Source organism: Leptosomus discolor, chromosome 5 (assembly GCF_034619465.1).
Source record: "Leptosomus discolor isolate bLepDis1 chromosome 5, bLepDis1.hap2, whole genome shotgun sequence".
NCBI lineage: Eukaryota > Metazoa > Chordata > Aves > Leptosomiformes > Leptosomidae > Leptosomus > Leptosomus discolor.
The window spans coordinates 22,784,187-22,803,651 of record NC_141395.1 but is presented as its reverse complement, the minus strand read 5'-3'; the positions used below and the strand labels follow the sequence as shown (position 1 = coordinate 22,803,651).

Below are 19,465 nucleotides of genomic sequence, written 5' to 3'. Positions count from 1 at the left end.
ATTTTTTTCTGTTATTTTCAGGCCTTTTTCAGCCTCCTACAGCAAATGATGCAGTTTATTCACTCACTCACAAGCCTCTGCAGTAATAGCAAAACTTGTTTTAAGCTCTCCCTGTTTATTTTTCTTGTATTTCAAGGGTAACTCTTCGCTGCAAGCTCACTCCTCCTCTGCTAAAAGTGTATCCCTCATCCTTTAATATTTATAACAAAGACTTAGTGGAGAAACAAAGATCTACAGCCTTGGAGATCATGGTGCACTAAATGTATCTCATATGTCTTGCTAGGGCTAATTTGTCTGCATGGACTGTTAGGTTGACACTGCATTAAAGCTTCTAGGCTCAGTGCATCAGGAGCCAGTTTTTCAAGTACTTGCTACCTGGCTGGGAGCACACATCCTAAGGTACTTTCACGTATAAATCCCGTAACAGTGAAATACAGAAATTTAGTCTAGCCTGAAGACATGACAAACTTACGATTCATCTTGACCACTCTTGTCTAAAGTTTTCTATGAACCAGAGGACAACATTTGCTTCACCCACTGTTGCAATCAGCATACAAGAGTTGATCAAAATCCAACAGGTTCCCATGAATTGATCTGTTTTAGGGCCTAGCACTTTTGCAGGCATGTGTGCTTAGGCAAGCTGGAAACCATCTGTATTTCAGCTTCTTGGACAATGAAAGGGAATTTCCATCTTAAAAGCTGGTAGTAGAGCTGGTGGTAGTTTTCAGTTTTACAGTCATCTGAAATGCTTCAACAGAAGGGGATACTGCAGTGATACTGCGAAGTACTACAAAACCAGAATTTGGCCTAGTGTATGAACTCAGTCTCACAGTTAGAATCTGTGGTTGAAAACCGTTAATTCTTAATTTCTTTAAGAATCAGATCTTAACATTGCAATGACTTCTTTTTCATCTGCATGCAAGATTTTAAAAATAGGACTGGTGTTTCCTTTAATTAGTATTTGATACAGTATTAATATTCCTATTTATCTTCTGCATGCCATATGGATTAAATTCTCATTACTTTTGATCTTAATACTTTTAAAATATGTAAATCAGCAGACAGACACCCTCTTTAAAGCAGTGTTTGCACACCACATCTATTATTGCCTTGGGCAATAGGAAAATATCTGCATTGCTAAAATTCCAGAATTGTGAGGAAATCTTGAAAAATCAGATACTAAACCAATCAATCTAGATTAATTATATAATGACCAAGTAAACTGCAGTTCTTTAGATTCAGCTGTACCTAAAAATGACATTAGAAGTAGCCAAAACCCACTACAGAACATATAGTTAAAAGGGATTAACGAAGTTAATTTCTGGAAGGAGAAGAATGTTTTCACAGCTTGAGCTAATTCCAGATGCAATGCCTTAGAAGCATACTACACTTTTTTGAAAAAACATACCTTTAATCTCAGACATTAAAAATACAATCATTTGTTTACAAGTTTACAGAAAATACTGTTATCTTAAGTAATTTCTTATTTTTCCAACACTCCTCAGGAACAGATTTGCATGGGCATGTATTTCAGCTTATCTGAATACTACGCTTAAGCAGAGAGAAGAAACTTACAGGACTTATCAATGCAAATAACAGGCAAAGAGGACACATGGGACTGACCTCTGTTAAAACTAAGTAATCTCCGACGACATGGGAAGCATTTGGATTTAGTGTTGAATGAACATGGTTCATGAATGTGTTAGTCTGAGAACAAAAGCCTACCCAATCATTTTACATTTGATCTTCCTATAATATATAATAACACACTTGTAGCTAGGCCTGTGAAATCTCTCTGCCTACATTACACCACTGAAGTGTATGCCTGAGAGTTTTCAGAAAATATACTTGTGAAAAACAGGGCTGACTCCTGCCCTCTGACTGAGAGGTGGAGGGAGGACTCTGCAGTTACAACTACATTGCATACACCAGAGCATGTGTGCAGTGCCTGCATGGGGTATCCACTCCCTACCTTTCAGCCCTGAAAAGTCTGTATCCATTGAAAAATAACACATGAAAACTAATGTTCTGGTTTCAAAAAAATATAATAAGCTACTCTGCAGTATCAGAAAATGAATTTTCAGGGGAATTGGGCACTGCTGGGTCCATTTAGTCCCTCTTATTTTTATTTTTTCTGATCTCATCTAAAACTGACTGAGTCCATGGGACATTCTCCATGTCTTGACTAAGCTCTGAGTACAGGCCAGCAGCCTGACAGTCTGATGTATTTCTAGCACTTTGCTTTTATTTTGGTTATCTTAGGAACCCACAGGACTAAATACTGGTGTTTATTCAAATGTCATCTAAGAGAAAAGAGTAGTCCTTAAATTTAATCACATGAGGCCATGTTTGGCAAGGTTCATACCAAATGAAAATCTGAGCCTGAGTTTTTTAATCCTATGGTACAATGGTTGTGTATAGACCACGACTTCCCTGGGTGCACACCAAGCAGAAGGTCCACACCTTATTGCCTGAGAAGGCAATGAAAGTCTCATAAGTAAACGAAACAGAAATTTGGCCCTTGCTCTGAACAACAGTTAGTTTAAGGCCTAGTCTACACCAGCAAATGCTATCAATGCATTTGTTTCTTACCATCATCTGGGTTGATGAAAGTCCTCAGCTAGAAATACTGTTATTTTTTCTGACCAGAACAATTCATTCCATCTGGCCAACTGCTTTAAGAGCTGCTTTACTGTGATGAGATGCCTTTCCAGCAAGGGTGTTTGATGGCATACATCTGCAGTACAGTTAGATTTTCAAAGTCTTCCAACTGCAGATACAGCCTAACTGACCAGTTCTGTGCATAGTAGTTTCTCCAACGAGGAAACTGCTAAGTCCGCTGCATTAAAGCTGGCTTTTTTCTCATATGCCCTTTTGCATAAGACTGCACTACAAATTCAACATTTGTTTCACACAAATCTTCAGGATGTAGTCATACACACGCATCAAATAGGCGGCACATCAGTGTCCTTAAACTTCCAGGAATCTGATAAGCACCACAAATATTATTCTGAAATTCCTATGCAAGTAAAAAAAAAATGTTTTCTCATAGTTATTTGTGAAGGCATCATTAGTATGGTATTACTTATCTAAGCAGCAATTGTACATCCACAATTCTGTTTAGAATAACTAGGTGACAGAATGTCTTAGAAATAATTTAAATTTCCCCTTTAAGTGTCTTAATGACACTGTAGGGGACAATGTAGCACTTAGCTATTGTAGCTTAAATGCTTTATGCACTTACATCACAATTATTGCTCACTACTGTTTCACAACACAGATATTATATATTATCCTTGTCTTAAATGTGAAACCAAATAGGAAAGACTGTTCACAGCCATACAGTTGCTTATACTGTTCAACCCAATTTACTTTTCAAGTTGCACTATAAACTAATTCTAAGCAGTCACTTAGAATCCACATTTCCATCTTTTTTTTTCGCATTGAATAGGCTTATTTAGGCAATGATTGTTATGGACTTTAAACAAGATGTGTGGATAACCACTGCTACACCCTGAAGTATTGGGCCCCTCATCATCAACCTCTGCCTCTGACTGCTGCATTTGTTATATGCAGAAGTAGGAGATGTTGCATACAAGCCTGTGGAACTCTATGTTAGTAAATCAAGGGTCTCTTGGCTACTGAACTTACAGCTCTGTTCTCTAGTTAGTTCACAAATATTTCATATCAAAGGCATGCAAATGTGAAGGTTTAGAAATCAAGGAGTAGCTTTCAGATTTAAGGCTAAATAAAAAGCCTGACAAGCAATACTATTAATAATCTGTATCACTTTTACCCAGTCTCCCTCCCTGAAACTTCAGCACAATACTGCACAGTGAGACTCAACTTGACTTTCACCTCTGCTCCAGGTAGGAGACTGACTTTGTTCAATGATATAGCACCTACAGAAACTGCATCAGAGTATTTCATGAAAGTGATCCCATTAAAACAAATTAAAACCCAAAACTTTGCCTCACCTTCCACTTTTTTCATCACTAGGATGTGGAAACCTCCTGCCCCTTTCCCTGCAATCCCATGACACATGACACATTCACATGAAAATAATCTTGGACTATCCCACTGGAAACAGCTTCGTAAGCACCTTTGCAAGTGCCAGCTGAACTCTGTAGGCTTTGTGTGACGGTGGACTCATGCTGAACAGCTGGGTGGGCTATAACTTAATCCAGACTCCTGTGGCTGGTCAGTCTCCCAGTAGACAAGTTCTGAAGCCAACCATTTCCTTCACCTCTGTGATGCTATATACCCATGCTGAAGCAGATAGAAGGTATAGTGGTAGAATATGGACTACTTTCATGGGCCGTACAAGAGAAAGGACAGGTCTCAAAAGCTCTCACCCTCCTGACCCAGCAACACAGGCCACACATTCACATGAGAATAAGGCACAATCAGGGTATGATATTAACACAGTCTATTGTTTTCAAACAGCTGAACTGTTTTAGATTAGTGATGACTTCTTTTCCTGTGTCCTAGTAAAAAGAGGGCCTTGTTTCAGTTCTAGATCACTCCTGGCAAGTCAGCTGGGAACATGCAGAACACAATGTACACCAGATTCCAGCACACTGCTGCCTTCCCGCTCTGAGCTTTGTCATCAGCTTACATGAAAACAGGCATAGGCCCATCCCACCAAAACTTGTTTTGCTCAGTTTGTTTTTGTTTCAAAAGGTCCTTCAGGGGAAAGAATCTGGTCAAAAATCCAGCCACAATTCAAATTGTTTATATAAAACACACTTGGGGCTCCAATCTGTGCGAGCAATATTTTTAAGTGTTTGTGTTTTTTGTTTCTGATTTGTTGTTCTTACTCAATGTTCTGATGTTGGTATGAATAAAGTCAGACAAAAACCGAAGCATTAGTTTAACAAATGTAATCCAGATACAATGGGCTAGATTTACAGACCAGCCATGCTTATTCATGGTGTAGCAGGAGGACTCATGATGAAGTTGAGCATAATAGGCCCAATTTACAGTTGCCCTGAGGCCTCTTCAGAGAACACCCCTAGCACAGAAGTCCTGTTTGCTGCATGCAGAGCCAGCTCTATGTTTTTGTTCCTACTTGTCCCAGGATAGGAATCATTCTAAGGCAGGGCAGCACAAACCTGAACAAAAGCCATTAGGATAAAAGGCTGCAGTCCTCAAGAAAAAAAAAAAAAAAAACACAACTCTGTCTTCTCCCATATCCTCTCCTCTTCCCCAGTTTCAGTTACTGATGTTGAACTGGAGAAACCTCTGCAGGTATGGGGACATCTTTCCCTGCTACAATTTTTCAGAGGTTAGAAGAGGCATTTGTCCTGCACCAACCCAGTGCCTGCAATATTCCAGTTAGCTTACAAAGGAAATGGTGGACATAACCTCTTTTACAGTTAGACTCAGCCCTCCTACAGATCATATGTACCAGTCATAATTTTCAGAAGAACTCAACTACCTCTTGAGCATCAAACTTAGTAGCCAGGTTTCCAAGAAAAAATTTGAAACACTCACCAGGAAATGATGGTCATTTATTGAGTTACTGAATGCTTTGGAAACTGTAGTTCTATTTTTCTGCCCAAAAGTGACTTTTGGAAACTCTTAATAAGCTGACCCGGTAGTTCCACTGAGAAATGTATCCTGTAATGTTTGCTTATTACTTTGCTGGTAGTAATGCTCCTCCAGTCAACCCAAATTTACATGTCTTTACCTTTCAGTAAAAATTTCGATGTTAGAGAACCCCTCCAAGCTTTCTTTGGCTTAGTTTTATCTTTCTCATCACTCCTTTAAGCATGTTTGCTGTTCTGAGGTCTGCTTTTTCTGACTACAGTAAATGGAACTGTAAATCCAAAGGCAGCCAATGATGTTCTTATTGCTGAGAATTCTTTATTTGACAATAATGAGGGAATATGCATGTTGTGTGCCACTTATTTTATTTTTAAACAGAGCATAACTGTTTAATTTATGCTCTCAATGACCCTCATATAACCCACAAAGAAAATTATGGCAGAATTTAACCCAGCGTGCATTGGCAGTTTAAGAGTGATTTATTTAGAACCTGTTGAGACCATTTTTACAAACGTAACTTCCGAAGTTAAAGAGCATTACAGTTGTTTGGTTGCACTGGGTGAGACAGTGAAGCACAGAACGTAAAACTGTTAAGTGCTAGAAGTCCAGTGCGTGTAATCTCAATTTCTCCTGTCTCAGTTAACTTCTGGAACATTGTTCTAAAGCTGAGTGAATTGCTTAACTGACTGTGCTATTTGGGGTCTTGTGTTTTACCTTGTCTCTTCTCCTGACATGACATTATATACAGCCATACTTTACTCTTTTCTTTTTCTTTGTTTTGGATAGCCTCCAAAATTCATAAATAAGAAATAGAAAAGGGTCACTGAAGGAAAGGTTGTATTACACAAGGGAAAATTTTCCATATTTCATCTGGTCTGTTCTTTACCTTCAAAGATTTTGGACCAATTAATGCTCCACCCTTTCAGAGACACACACTTCCTAAGCATAATGAAAAACTATGTGCAAATGATGATGTAAAATGTTGCAAACCAATGATCCATTGATACAAGCACTATTGCAAAGGAAATAGTTCAGTAACTTACCCTTCAAAAGCTTTTATCTTTCAAAACAGAGCATGAAGCATACCTCTCCTACAGCAATAAAGTGATGTACTACTTCCAAATGCTAGAATTAAACTTTTCCCTGAAAAACTTCAGCAACTAGATACAAGAAAAGCAATGCTACAGAAAGCAGCAGTATATTTCACTGTAAAGGCTACCAAGCATTCTGTCATTATTGAAATTAAACTGTTGGGTTTTTTTTCACCACTTTTTCATCTCATCCTCTTCCTTCTCCTTTCTCTATCCTGCTTCTTTGCATAGGTTTTCTTTTTTGACGGTATATTCCTCCTCCCCTCTATTTTTGGCTTGTTTTTTACTCAATATGTCATCTGTCCATGTTTCTCACCTGTTTTCCATATACATGAAGTTCTGCATGGTTTCATCTGTCATGGACAGTGTCTTCTGCCCTACTGACACACTCCTTCTCCAAGAAAAGGTTAGATTGGTTCTTCTTTTCCTTTTTTCCTACAGTTTTTTTTTTCCTACATTTTTTTTTCTTTTTTTTTTTTTTGGAACCAAGCAGTTAGAAGTTAAGCCGAAGGTCAACTGCCCATCTGTGCAAGTGGCCCCACAAACCACTACAATTCTACAAGCAAGTTACAGAATTTAAGCTGCAAAGTGACCGATACTTACTGCTTTTCTGACTGTGCATGTTTATTTTGTGAGTGGGAAGAGAAGATGAAGTTTTGTGAATTAACAGTGATTTTCTTCAATATGTATCAATAATTAGCTCATGCTGTGTGGTACTACCATGTAGGCAATCTTTGAATTAAAAAGTTTAAGGCTGCAAGTTGCCTATGATGATGAAATATGATAATGAAAATCCTGCTTCATTTGCAATTCCCTGAGACATCTCTGCCTGTGGTGCTCTGTGATGACTATGTTCTTCCCAGGGAATGCTTTAAAATAGACCACAGTTTGCAAACAAAAATATCTACTCTACTCATGTAAAATTTCATTTTCCTAAAGCAGTTAAGCTCCTTTGGATATGAAGCTGAGGAATTCACCCTTCTTGGACCCTAAATCAGTGATCAAAAAGCACAAAGCATGTGCCTTGATACAGCAGAGAGAAAACTGATATATACTATTGACTTGACCTAACAGCTGTTCTGAATACCATTGCAAGGGGCAGACCCTTACGAGGAGATTAAGAGCAGTACTACTTCCAATTTATCCATTTCTTATGAATGAAAAATTAATTGGAAGCACATGGACAACAACAGATGAAAGAAATTGATATCACTTTGTCTCTAAGTCTGACGAGCAGAATATGAAGGGTAAGCCCAAACTGGAATCTTATACCTGCACCCTTTTGGGACATCAGGGGAGACAGGATGCAGATCTGAACTTCATATATATTCACCTGTCTCTGAAAACAAATCAACAGCTCAAAGATTTTTATTACACAAATATCCCTTTTACTGATTTTTAACCATAGCAGCTGGTTCTGAATTTTTAAATTTTTAAAACTACAGCCATATATGCTGCTACTCAAATTAGCTCACAGTTTTTTTGTAGAGCTGCAGCAAACTTTTTTTTCTTTGCAAATAAGCCTTTCAAAACCCACAAGCTTACTGTTATTCATTTGATAGTCATGCTCTTTATCATAACTAAGAATATGCAGTAAAGAACAGCATTAAAAGAATGTAGAAAAAACAATTGCACCACTTTGCTGGAGGGCATTTTTGGTGTTTGCAAATCCCAGTACTACAAAAAGAAGCTGGAACAATGTACTATTTTTTTCCTTATTCTGACTTTTATGAGGCAAACATAAGCACGCTGGTGAGAGGGAGTCCCAAGAATAGCACTATGACACTCACAGAGCCACAGACGAAGAACCAAAGATGTACTTCCTAGCCTATAGAGGAAACAGCTAGCTGCAGCTGAAGGTAAAGAGCTGATATAGCTCTCCAACCTAAACACCAGGCAATCACACGTATTGTCTATATTTGACTCCTAACAAAATGTAAGACAGTCAGATGAGGAAGGACATGGTAAAGATTACTGAGTCTTCCATGGGTATTCTTGATGCTGTTCACTCTCTTAGCTATCTCTGCATTCTCCCTGCTAGACAGCGTGGCTGCTAGGCCAGACCAACACCGCAAGCAAGAGGCAATACTTAGTAATTATATAGTTGTGTTTCCTGCCTTCTCACACTGTCCATTGCTTATGCTTCTACATAAAACACTGATTTGTACAAGGCAGGGCAAACCTTAAAGACAAAGAATAGGTACTACGATATTTTTAGGAAAAGAAATATTAGAATTCATAAAACTGTTCTTTCATATATGTTGTGTTATGGCTAAGATATGCTAGTTGCCTATCTCAGCATACACAGGAAAGTAGCTTCTCTTTCTCCCATTGGCAGCAATAACAATACTTCCTGTGATTTTGGTATTCTTATCTTCCCTTGGGGGAAAGGTGTTATAAGCAGGGAAGGTTGGAGTGTGGCATTAATCTTCTGGTGTATTGCCAATGTCAGCCAACACATGAGCACAACTGGCTCCCAACAATTCTCTCCATATGCAAGGAAGATCCTCAAGAAAGATTATCCTTGCCTGGGAACAGAAATGATCTCTGCAAGCCCATAATTACTGCTACAAGCTAGTATTTGCCATTGCTGTATTTAACTTAACCATTATAACCAACTGAGGTTATCCATGAGAGAACTGGAATACAAAACACTTCCATTGAGTAGAGAGAAGTAATGACTGAGAGCCAAGGAATACAATCATTGGCACGAGCAGAGCTAATGAATAAGTAATATAAGGTAATTTCTTTCCATCCAAATACTTCACAGCCAATTCATGATTTACTGAATGGATTACCTATTTATCAAATAGTATCTATGAGTCACTTCTAGTATCTAGATCTCCACATATGTGGTTGCAAATATTTTGTCCTGAGTATCTATCATTTACTTGTCAGAGATGTTCTTTCTTTTCCATTTACATTGATCAACCACGCAAATTATATACCATGGTTTGGGTTTCTATTAAGTTATGTATGATTTCTGTCAGTAGATTACAATCCACTAGAATAATTAACCCAAACTAGAATACAGAAAAATGCAAAACATTGCAAACATGCACAGTATGTAAGATTTTGAAATCTAACATTTTTTCAGAAATGAATTTGTTATGGTACTTGCTGTGCTAACCCACACCTCATGTACCATTCTGTCACTATCACATTAGTTATGTTACTGCTTTTACCACGGTGTTTTCTCTTCATAGTATTTGTGAAGAACTGTAAAAACGTAAATAATTCAGGAAAACATACAGCGACTTCTAGAAAGATCTGAAATCCAGTTATTACTACTTAGCTGTGGGGAATTCAGCAAAGTGAATTCACATTTTTAAATATCAGCAAAGAACCAGAAATTATTTGGTAACATACAGCTAGCAGATGAAATCATAGCTCTTTCAAAGCCAATAATTAACTGTATTAGTCTTTTTCTTACAAAATAACCTGAAATAAAAACACTATCTAAAGTGTTCAGATAGTGGGGAAAAATTATAAAAATCTGAATTGTCTCTTTCTTTGCAAAACACAAAATATGATTTGTGAAAATATTACTACAGTTATTCTCTTAGGAGAGAACTTTGTGGGCACCCTCAAAGCTCTGTACTAACTGTACTTATTCTAACAAAGTTTCCTTAGATAAAATGGTGCCATTTTTTAGAAACAGAAGAGTAATGAATTAGGAATCACACTATTTGCCTGAGTAGATCAGTCATCTGAGACCTGCTGCTGGTTCAGAGCTCTAGTCACTGTGGCAAAATAATAAAAATACGGCTGCTAAGAGAACAGCTAGAGAAATTTTAAGCAACAAAACCAGAATGATGATGTACTGCATGATAAAAAGCTTAACTATCAACAAAGAAATGGCAAAAAAGAAGTGCTCAGACAAACCTGTAGTCACAGATAGAAATGAAGACAGAAAGAGCAGGTGAACTGCAGCTTGGATCAGAAAGACAGCAGTAGACATTATGTATTATAAGGAGAAACTGAACTCCTATTACAATTTGGGGGGGTTGGCACAGCATTACTGTGCATATATTATTCAATTTTATTAAATTTCTCATATTTCTTACTATTATTTTTCAATGTTTCAATGAGAGATCTGCAGTCTTGTTTTATTGCAATGCAGCCTTTGTAAGCTGAATTTTAACTTGTTTTGTGTGGAACAAGTACTGAGCTGTCTCTGGAGAACTTCATTGCAGTTTATCTGTGCAGTTTACTTGCATCTTATTTTATCTCTCACCTTTGAGACTAAATAGTTATGGCTTCAGGTCAAGTCTTTTTGCATTGGAAATAATCACAATAACCAATCCAGAAGTAAACCAGCCTATAATGAAATTCACTGCCTAGGGCTAAACATAGAGCTAACACGTGTTTAACAAATCAAAGCTTGTATTTATCACTTGTCACTGTTTGTGTCTTTGTCTGTTGGAGAGGAAAAAACAATTAAGAAGCTGAGCAGTAAAGAAAAACTTAAGAACAGCCCAATTCCTTTTCAGATGTGTTAGTCTGTTACTTTGGCAAAATGCAGTCTGCAAATCATGCCATCACAGAGTAGCAAAAGGTTTAACAGAAAGCACCTCTGGGTGAACCAGTTCAGAACACACACTTCATTAGTACAAGTCTCAGCAGGAAGCTTTATATAAGACTGAGAGAAGTTCAGCTGACTTCACTTCCGTTTGTGGTCAGGTTTTCTGAATCCACACTGGAACTATATGGTGAAGAACTGAAATACTGAAACTGTGGTACTGTGTTTCTTATCCTAAGGGCTAGTGAAGCTAACAGGCTCCTGCCCAGCGCAAACCCAGAAAGCAGAAGCTCAGGCTTTCCATGGGATGGAAGGTGATGATCCCTTCTGGGGCCTTCAGCATGGTCCCACCACATGCAATGCAATGCACAGTAATAGGCTTACTTGCACCAACGAAATCTATATGCATAAATATGCAGCCTCACAACCCTGGAAAGGTGATTATCCTTTCTTATAACGATAGAAACAATAATGATTTCTTTGAGGCGTAACAGCTTTATTTTCTCAAGAGACACCCTAAAAAGTATCTTTTCCTTCTGATGATTTCTACTTATACATTTGTAAGGTAAAATGAATGATTTGGAAACATGATTTCTATTTACTAAGCCCAAAGCCCAGCATTTATCCCAGGTGTGAAGAGGTCAGTAACCATTGATACTCTTTTAAGGAAAAAAGAAAAAGCAGCTACTTTTTCTCCTGCTTGCGCCCAGTCAGATTTTGTCCCCAAAGCCACAGAACACTACTGTAGAAAGATCCTTTTAATGGAAATTCATTATACAACACCCCACAACAGCACCTTCTCTGCCTGAGGCAGAGCAGTTTCTCTGCCACAGTGTGGTACGTAGTAGAAAATATTATGGAGATCTCATAGGCTTCACACATAGCTACAGCATGCTCAGTACAATCAGATCCTACTGTGTCATACTACCTTGGACTTTTCAGTGTTTCCTGTAACATTCAGACTGTCACATGATCATTGCTATTTTATTTGCAAAAGAATGACCAACTGAAACCGGACTCATCCCACTCAAACAAAACCCCAACAAACCCTAACCCCCAGATATGTAGGAAATTTTTAATGTCCATTTTTTATAACCAAGAGACCCAATTCTGCTCACTGTTATGATTCTACTGACTACAGTCAAGTTTTTAATGATTTACATTCCTTCAATGTAAAATTAGTCTCAGTGGGGGGCTTAAAAATGATGAAACGAAACTCCTGCTTAAATAACCAAAAATAATTCTAATAGATTACAAATTGTTTCACTTAAAATCCTGAATGATACGATTCTGAAATTAATGGTATCCATGTGTCAGTATCATCCCATCTGCCAATGACAACCGGTTGAAAGTCCATGCAGCATTTCACACTACATTATGCAGCAGTGGTTTTGCTTTTCATTTAGAAAGGAAGGTTTGCTATAATGGAATCAAACAGGAAGCTGAGTTACACAGAGAGAAACAGCTGAATGCCTTGGATTGATCTCTCTCCCACTTGCAGAAAGCAAAGTGGCATCTTTGGTTACAAGACATCCAGATCTTGATACCACATCTTGTGTGAAATACTGCCTAATCTTTACCATAACAACTATTACAGTCACACTGGGATACTGACTTTCTGTGAATCAAAGGATAAAAAGTGCCCCCATTTCCAAATTACTAATGATTATTGCTTTGCCATAGCTGTTACCTTTTTTTAAAAAACAATGTACAACTAGGAACTAAATGAGATCAGAGTTAAAATTATGCCACAGTGTTAAACTATCATGTAGAGTAAGATGGTTCCCTATATTTAAGCATGTTTCACTTGCAAGCACAAGGCATCAAATCAAGACTGTACTCTGTGGCTGAGATTGAGGCAGCTTAGAGTATTTTCAATAACAAAGTCTGACTCAAAGAAAACTCTACTCTAAAGCAAAGACAAATTACCTAAGTATATTCTCTGTGGCTTGGGTGTTTTAACACAATTATGGTCCTGATAGAATTAAAGTTGTATCACTTCTTTAAAACTGGAGTTAAGTTCTAACAATTAATGAAGTCATTGTTATTTTAAATTTCCTGTTTAGGGTGATGAACCTGTAAATAACATCTGTGTGATGACAACCGCTGAGTAACTTTTTGGGAGTAATGGCTCACACGCCCGCAATGCCCCTTACTAAAACTTGTCCACAGTACTGTCTGAGGTTGGCAGCAGCCTTCCTCCCCATCAAGTAATAACTTAAAATATTTCATTATCCACTTGCCCTCCATCAGTGCAAAAAACCAGTGACTACCTTCACATGTTTCACCAAACCCAATACAGCCACATTCACCAAACCACATTTTTATGACTGATCTATCAGAAAGGAAGAGAAAAATGAGCAACATAAAAATAAAAATATATATTGCAAGGAAAACATTCAAAATGACTGACTAGTGGGAGTCCACCTTGAAACACGCCAGGTCCTAATTTCCACTAGTTTTGAGAATATAAAAGAGTGAGAAATTTAATATCAAAGGCTATATTGGAAATGGCCTATTGACTTTTACAACTATAGTGCAAGTTTCACTATCTCAGCCTCAGCCTGTGGCTACAGACACTGCAGATTGCATAATTCCAGAGCTGTAAGAATCGTGGCAAATTCCTCTACGTCTCACAAAGTTTCAGCATTGCAGACAACAGTGTGAGGTGCAAGGCATAAAGTGAACATCATCAGAACACATATACTGTTCTCCTGTAAGACAATGTCCATGGCCAGAGACTCTGCGTATTTTCTCAGTTGTTCAAAATGTCTGTGTTAGCATTAAGAATTACATTGTCCTCTGGTCAATCCAGAGATACTATTAGCTTTCGTTTTACAAACAAATATCCTTTGCACCTCAGAAAATCTGTCATATTTACTTTTGAGGCAAATTACATTGGTCAATTCCCTGTGAAGCACTCACTTCTCATTAATAATTTAAAACATTCTCACTATCTATCTCATCTAACAGAACACCACTGCTTGGCCTCTGGAGATTATATTTATATTATTTTGATTCTTTCAGTACTACTTTATTGTGACTAGAATAATTAACTTCTGGCTTAATTGTTACTATTGACTGGAGTCTCCTCTCTGCCCAGGCAGTTTGGAGACACTGGAGGGAATCCTTGGCTTTGATAATAGTCTTGCCTCACCACTCTGGCAGAGCCCAGGGGAACACCCGGGCAGTGCAGAGCCAGGTCCTGTGACTCTATGCAACCATAGTGCATGCATGCACTTAACTTGCACTGCATGCAGTTTGGCCACACTCCTCAGTCTTTCTACGACCCAATGTAAAGCTTTTGAAGTGAAAAAGAGGCTTTTGTTTCTGCGTTAATTACAGAGTACAGTCTTCGAAGTGTCTTTGTGGAAATTTCCCGGTCTATTTTTCCTTTGCCAATATACTGCTGAGAATGGGCAGCCTGTGCTATTAAACAGCTGGATAACAAAATGAGAATTAATAGTCTGCTTGATTAATACAAAAATAAGTAAAGTCATATCAACCATTTTTTCCTTTTGTGTTTTGTCCCCCCTTGACTGCACTACAGCCTCGCCTACCAAGGTCTCAAGACAAATAAGCAGCCTGTACTTCCCTTTGTGCTTAAGCCTGGATATAGACTCCCTCCTTCAGCAAACATCAACACTGCTTCGTAACTGGGTCATACACCAGTGCAGAAACCTGTCACATTCCCTTCCCTGTTGGCCTCCAGGTCCACAACACTACCACCAGGCTGACAGTCTAGTTCTACATGTAATGTAACTTAAAGAGAATACAAAATCAATCTATAACTTTGCAGAATAGTATTTAACTATGAAAAATAAGTCTTTGCATTGTTTGGACCACCTAGTAGACAGCTTTTTTTGTGTGAGTATTTTATACATGTGTTATTATTCCAAAGAGATATTTGCTATTTCACTTGGTTTTCACAATCAGTCTAACAATATTGTCTTAAAACTATACAGTAAGACTGAATACAGACTGAGCGTGTGTGAAAGCATCTGAATTTCTGAATGCAAGTCATGTTTTTAAAAGCACCCAAGGAAGTTATTATTCTTCAGCAGGTTTACTTCCTTAATAGTTACTCATTGAAGTGTGATTTATATGATCATGTATCTGAATATCTTCACACTTAAGTAGGAAATTCCTTACTTCTCTGTATTTGCATGCTTATTCATTTACATGTTTGTTGCATTTATCTCTTCTTCAAATTCTATTCTTCTATCACTTCATATTTTTTGAAGCCTCTCTAAATTACTGGGTAATGTCTCTGAATGACATGCTTGCTAAGGGTGTAATTCTGACACTTTTACTCTCTCTAATTGTTTTACCTCAGACACAAAGTCTTTGATTTCAAGGAGACTAGTTGCAGGGTAACATACAATATCCAGTGAGAGTAAGGATGACAGATTCTGGCCCTGACTGCTTTCCTCAAGAGGATTTGCTGCAATGAAGATATTTCTGTTTGACAGGTTTATTGTTTCACATGTAATAATTTCAGATAGTAATGCACACATCCCCTGCAGTCCCACACTACAGATCCAAAATCCATATGGACAGAAATGCATGAAGAGAGAATAATGGATTTCTTAACCTATTGTGTTCACATACTATTCTGGTTTTAGCAGGGACAGCACATTATGCCTGTGTAGAAGACTAAAAACATTGAATTTGCATTATTTCCTGTAACAGAAGGATCTCCCTATAAATACTATCTTCTTACCTTTACATTGCAAATTATTTAACTGAACTCTGTAAAGTTTAAACCCATAAAAAGCAGGATAAGGGCTCAAGTATTCAGATAAATATTTGTAGACTTACAAGATAAAAGGTGTCTCATTAAATACTTAACGAGAAATATTAATGTATTGCACAAAATTATAAACAACTAATTTTCAGTAGCAACCTGGAAATTAATGTATTATCATTTATATTTTGGCTCTAGTTACAGATATCACATTATCAACCTACTTAATCTTAAACTTCGAAGGTACTCTATGATCCAGTATTAAAGCCTGTATTCACAGATTTGCAAGGACACAATGACTACAATAACAGAGAAAAGTATTCTGATAGGTACCAATTTCCTGGAATATTCAAAGTTGAAACTCAATAAATGTCATAAAGTTTTTCTTTAAGTTTTTAAACTGTTACGGACCATGGCAAAAATAACATATCAGCAAACAAAATAAAACCCCACATTGCATAGACTGTAGAATTATGAGAGACTTTCCTGTGTTGCTGACTGAAATTTTGTGTGTGTGAACAAACTGTCTTCGTTCTGCCAAACACGAAAGATCTTATTACTGTCTTCTACTTTTGAGGCTGGAAGACAAAGGAAAGCTGAAGCTCTTGAAAACACAATTTGATTTCATTAAAAGTGTATTTCAAGATTATTAATGACATTTTTAGTAGAAACTGTACTTTAAAACTCTGTACTTCTGTCTCTATAATTCAGGTACTTAAGGGCTTCTTTATGTTTCCAGCTTGAAAATGTGTAGAGGAAAGTTACTTCCTTTATGTTTCTTGCCTTCCAAAGGATTGTTAAAAGACCTCATCAATATATAAACCAAGTTACATGCTGACAAGACGCAGCTTACAAATAGCAAACGAAAGATGTCTGTTACTTTACTATATTTCTTACCTCCGTCTTTATGGGATCTCAAGGGACTTGACAACTGATGGTCTGCAACTGACTGGGATTGGCTAATTGATTGTGAATCATTCATTTCGAATGAATGTAGTCGAACAAACGCAGAAGCAGAAATTTCATCCAAATCCTTCGGAATAAAGAATGCTGGTTTAGGCACATAGGAAATGTATTGATTCCACTCTGCCATGATAACTTACAGTTGTGATCTCACAGAGAGTAACTTCTTACATTCTATGACTCTGTGAAATGTCTAATGCTAGATTTAAGTTACACAAGATTCTTGTGGCTTTCAGCAACACCGACTTAGCACCCATGTCACAAACATTTGTTTACTTTTTCCATTTAACTTATTTATTCCCTCTCCTCATGCAGTTAAATCATAGCATGCACTATATGCTGATTTCCTCTCATAGTTAATTTGTATCTTTAGAAAAAAGCTATAGGAAGGTATTAATCTGCTTAACATTTCTAAGTACATCATCCAAGGGATTTTGTTTTTTTAATCTTACATATGCTCAGCAGAGTTACTGGCAAAAACTGTACATTTTCTCCATTTCATCCTTTCAACATCAAATGGTAAGCAGCAAAAATTGGATCAGACTTCAAAGACTATGCTGTGCTCCAAGTCACAGAGCGACTCCTCCATTTCACATATTGAATTCGAGCAGGATATCAAAGTGCTACCAAAGAACCTCAGGTCCTTACTAAAAAAGAGTCTCTAACATCTGTAGAAAGTGAAGTGCACAGACAAATCACCTCAGGGAGCAGCTAGCATTTATTCTCAGCAGCAAATTTCCAGCCTTTTGATTCTCTTATTCACTGTACCTCCCTGTCTTTCTACAGAACTAAAGTTCTTAGCAAGCAGGCTTTTGTCTCAAAGACTTCAAAACATCACTGACGGTTTCATGTTCAGATGGCTACGCCACGCAGCCATGAACACATTGCAGAACTGTGGACTCAGGAATTTGAAGTTATAATGTGGTGTTATTTTAGAATATAAACTCAGAAGTACCTTTTTTGTTTGTTTGTCAAGAAAATCAGGCACCACAGGAGAAGACTGGTTGCTTGTTTGCTGCCTAAAAGCAAAGAAAAATAAAATATGTAGTTTAAACATTGTAATTTCTTCATTCTTAAAAAAGATTTACTGGCCTACGCTTCTTTTTTTTTTTTGTTGATTTTCCCTTTTCCCCCTCCCCCAATTTCTAAATATGCACATACAATCAATTCAGAGAAAACACAGATCAGTCCGATTTCCTCTTATAAGGAAGTGCTTGTTATTAAACACAGTAACAGGCTATGAGCAATGAACTTGTCATTAAAAATTTGTGGATACATGCATATGTGTAAAATGAATTTATGAAACTTCTATGAGACTGAAGTAACGTATTATAATTAATTTGACAAGATTTTACATGAAACCTTTTTTTCCAGGGCTGTGAATAGCTGTTTTCACAGAATTCAAATTTAGGCACTCAAAATTTGACAGATGAGGAAGAAGTGAAACACATGGCTCTGTGTTCCTCTAAAGCCATTTGGGTTAAGCACAGAGGAGGGAGTAAGAGTTCTTAGATTCTTTGTCTATATCTGTTACGATTTTACCATCACATTATGCCACCATAAAAATATTAAAGGCCAACTCCTGCTCTCATTAATGCTAATTAAAGTATCATAAAAACCTTCTGCAGGCCCTGATCCTTGTTGGCAGGCCTTTGAAGTCAATGGATTTCTTCAATAGTGAAGTCCACCCAGACAGAACTTGCTCCAGAATCTTTAGCTATGCAAAACCAAAAAAAGATGCTACCAATTTCATTTGATAGATCAAAACCTGAGGTTCATAGATATTACTTGATATGCTCACGGTCCTAAAACCAGGATGAAAAGCAAGATTTTCTGATTGTCAAAACACACCTCAATCGCTGCATCATTACTCCCCAACCCCCTCACAACGTTTCTGAAAATACAATTAATGACAGTTGTATTTCTACTTGCAGATGAAAACATCTGAAACCTAAGTCTCAGTCATAGATTCTAGCTTCAACAAACATATCATAGCTTTTTTCATAGATGGGGAAAGGTTTACAAGGTTCTAAGCAGCTCTTTCAGTTTTACCCAGTCATTACAACTGAATACATTTCAGTCCTTTCAGTCACAGTGAGAGGGAGGGAATATAAAGAACAAAAATTGCTTTACTGACTAAAAAATACAACATATGTTAACTCAAATTTCATTTTTTGTCAATACTTATGTTTCAGCCAGCTACAGAAAATCACAGAATGTTAGGGGTTGGAAGGGACCTCGAAAGATCATCTAGTCCAACCCCCCTGCCAGAGCAGGACCACCCAGAGTAGGTCACACAGGAACGCGTCCAGGTGGGTTTTGAATGTCTCCAGAGAAGGAGACTCCACAACCTCTCTGGGCAGCCCGTGCTAGTGCTCTGTCAACCTCACAGTGAAAAAGTTTTTCCTTGTGTTAATGTGGAACCTCCTATGCTCCAGCTTGCACCCGTTGCCCCTTGTCCTGTCATTGGTCATCATCAAGAAGAGCCTGACTCCATCCTCCTGACACTCGGCCTTTACGTATTTATAAACATTGATGAGGTCACCCCTCAGTCTCCTCCAAGCTAGAGACCCAGCTCCCTCAGCCTTTCAT

At 37.6% G+C, this 19,465-nt stretch overlaps 1 protein-coding gene across 1 annotated transcript in view; it reads right to left on the bottom strand.

Moving 5' to 3' along the window:
- MYO3B (myosin IIIB) overlaps positions 1–19,465 on the bottom strand; it is a 218,796-nt gene that overhangs the window by 24,888 nt on the left and 174,443 nt on the right. Inside the window, exons 31-33 of the mRNA XM_086465966.1 lie at positions 17,829–17,892; positions 17,045–17,047; positions 16,808–16,943 (exon numbers count right to left, since the gene is read on the bottom strand). Of these exons, the coding sequence (XP_086322092.1) occupies positions 16,808–16,943; positions 17,045–17,047; positions 17,829–17,892 (203 nt within the window). The remainder of the gene's footprint in view (positions 1–16,807; positions 16,944–17,044; positions 17,048–17,828; positions 17,893–19,465) is intronic.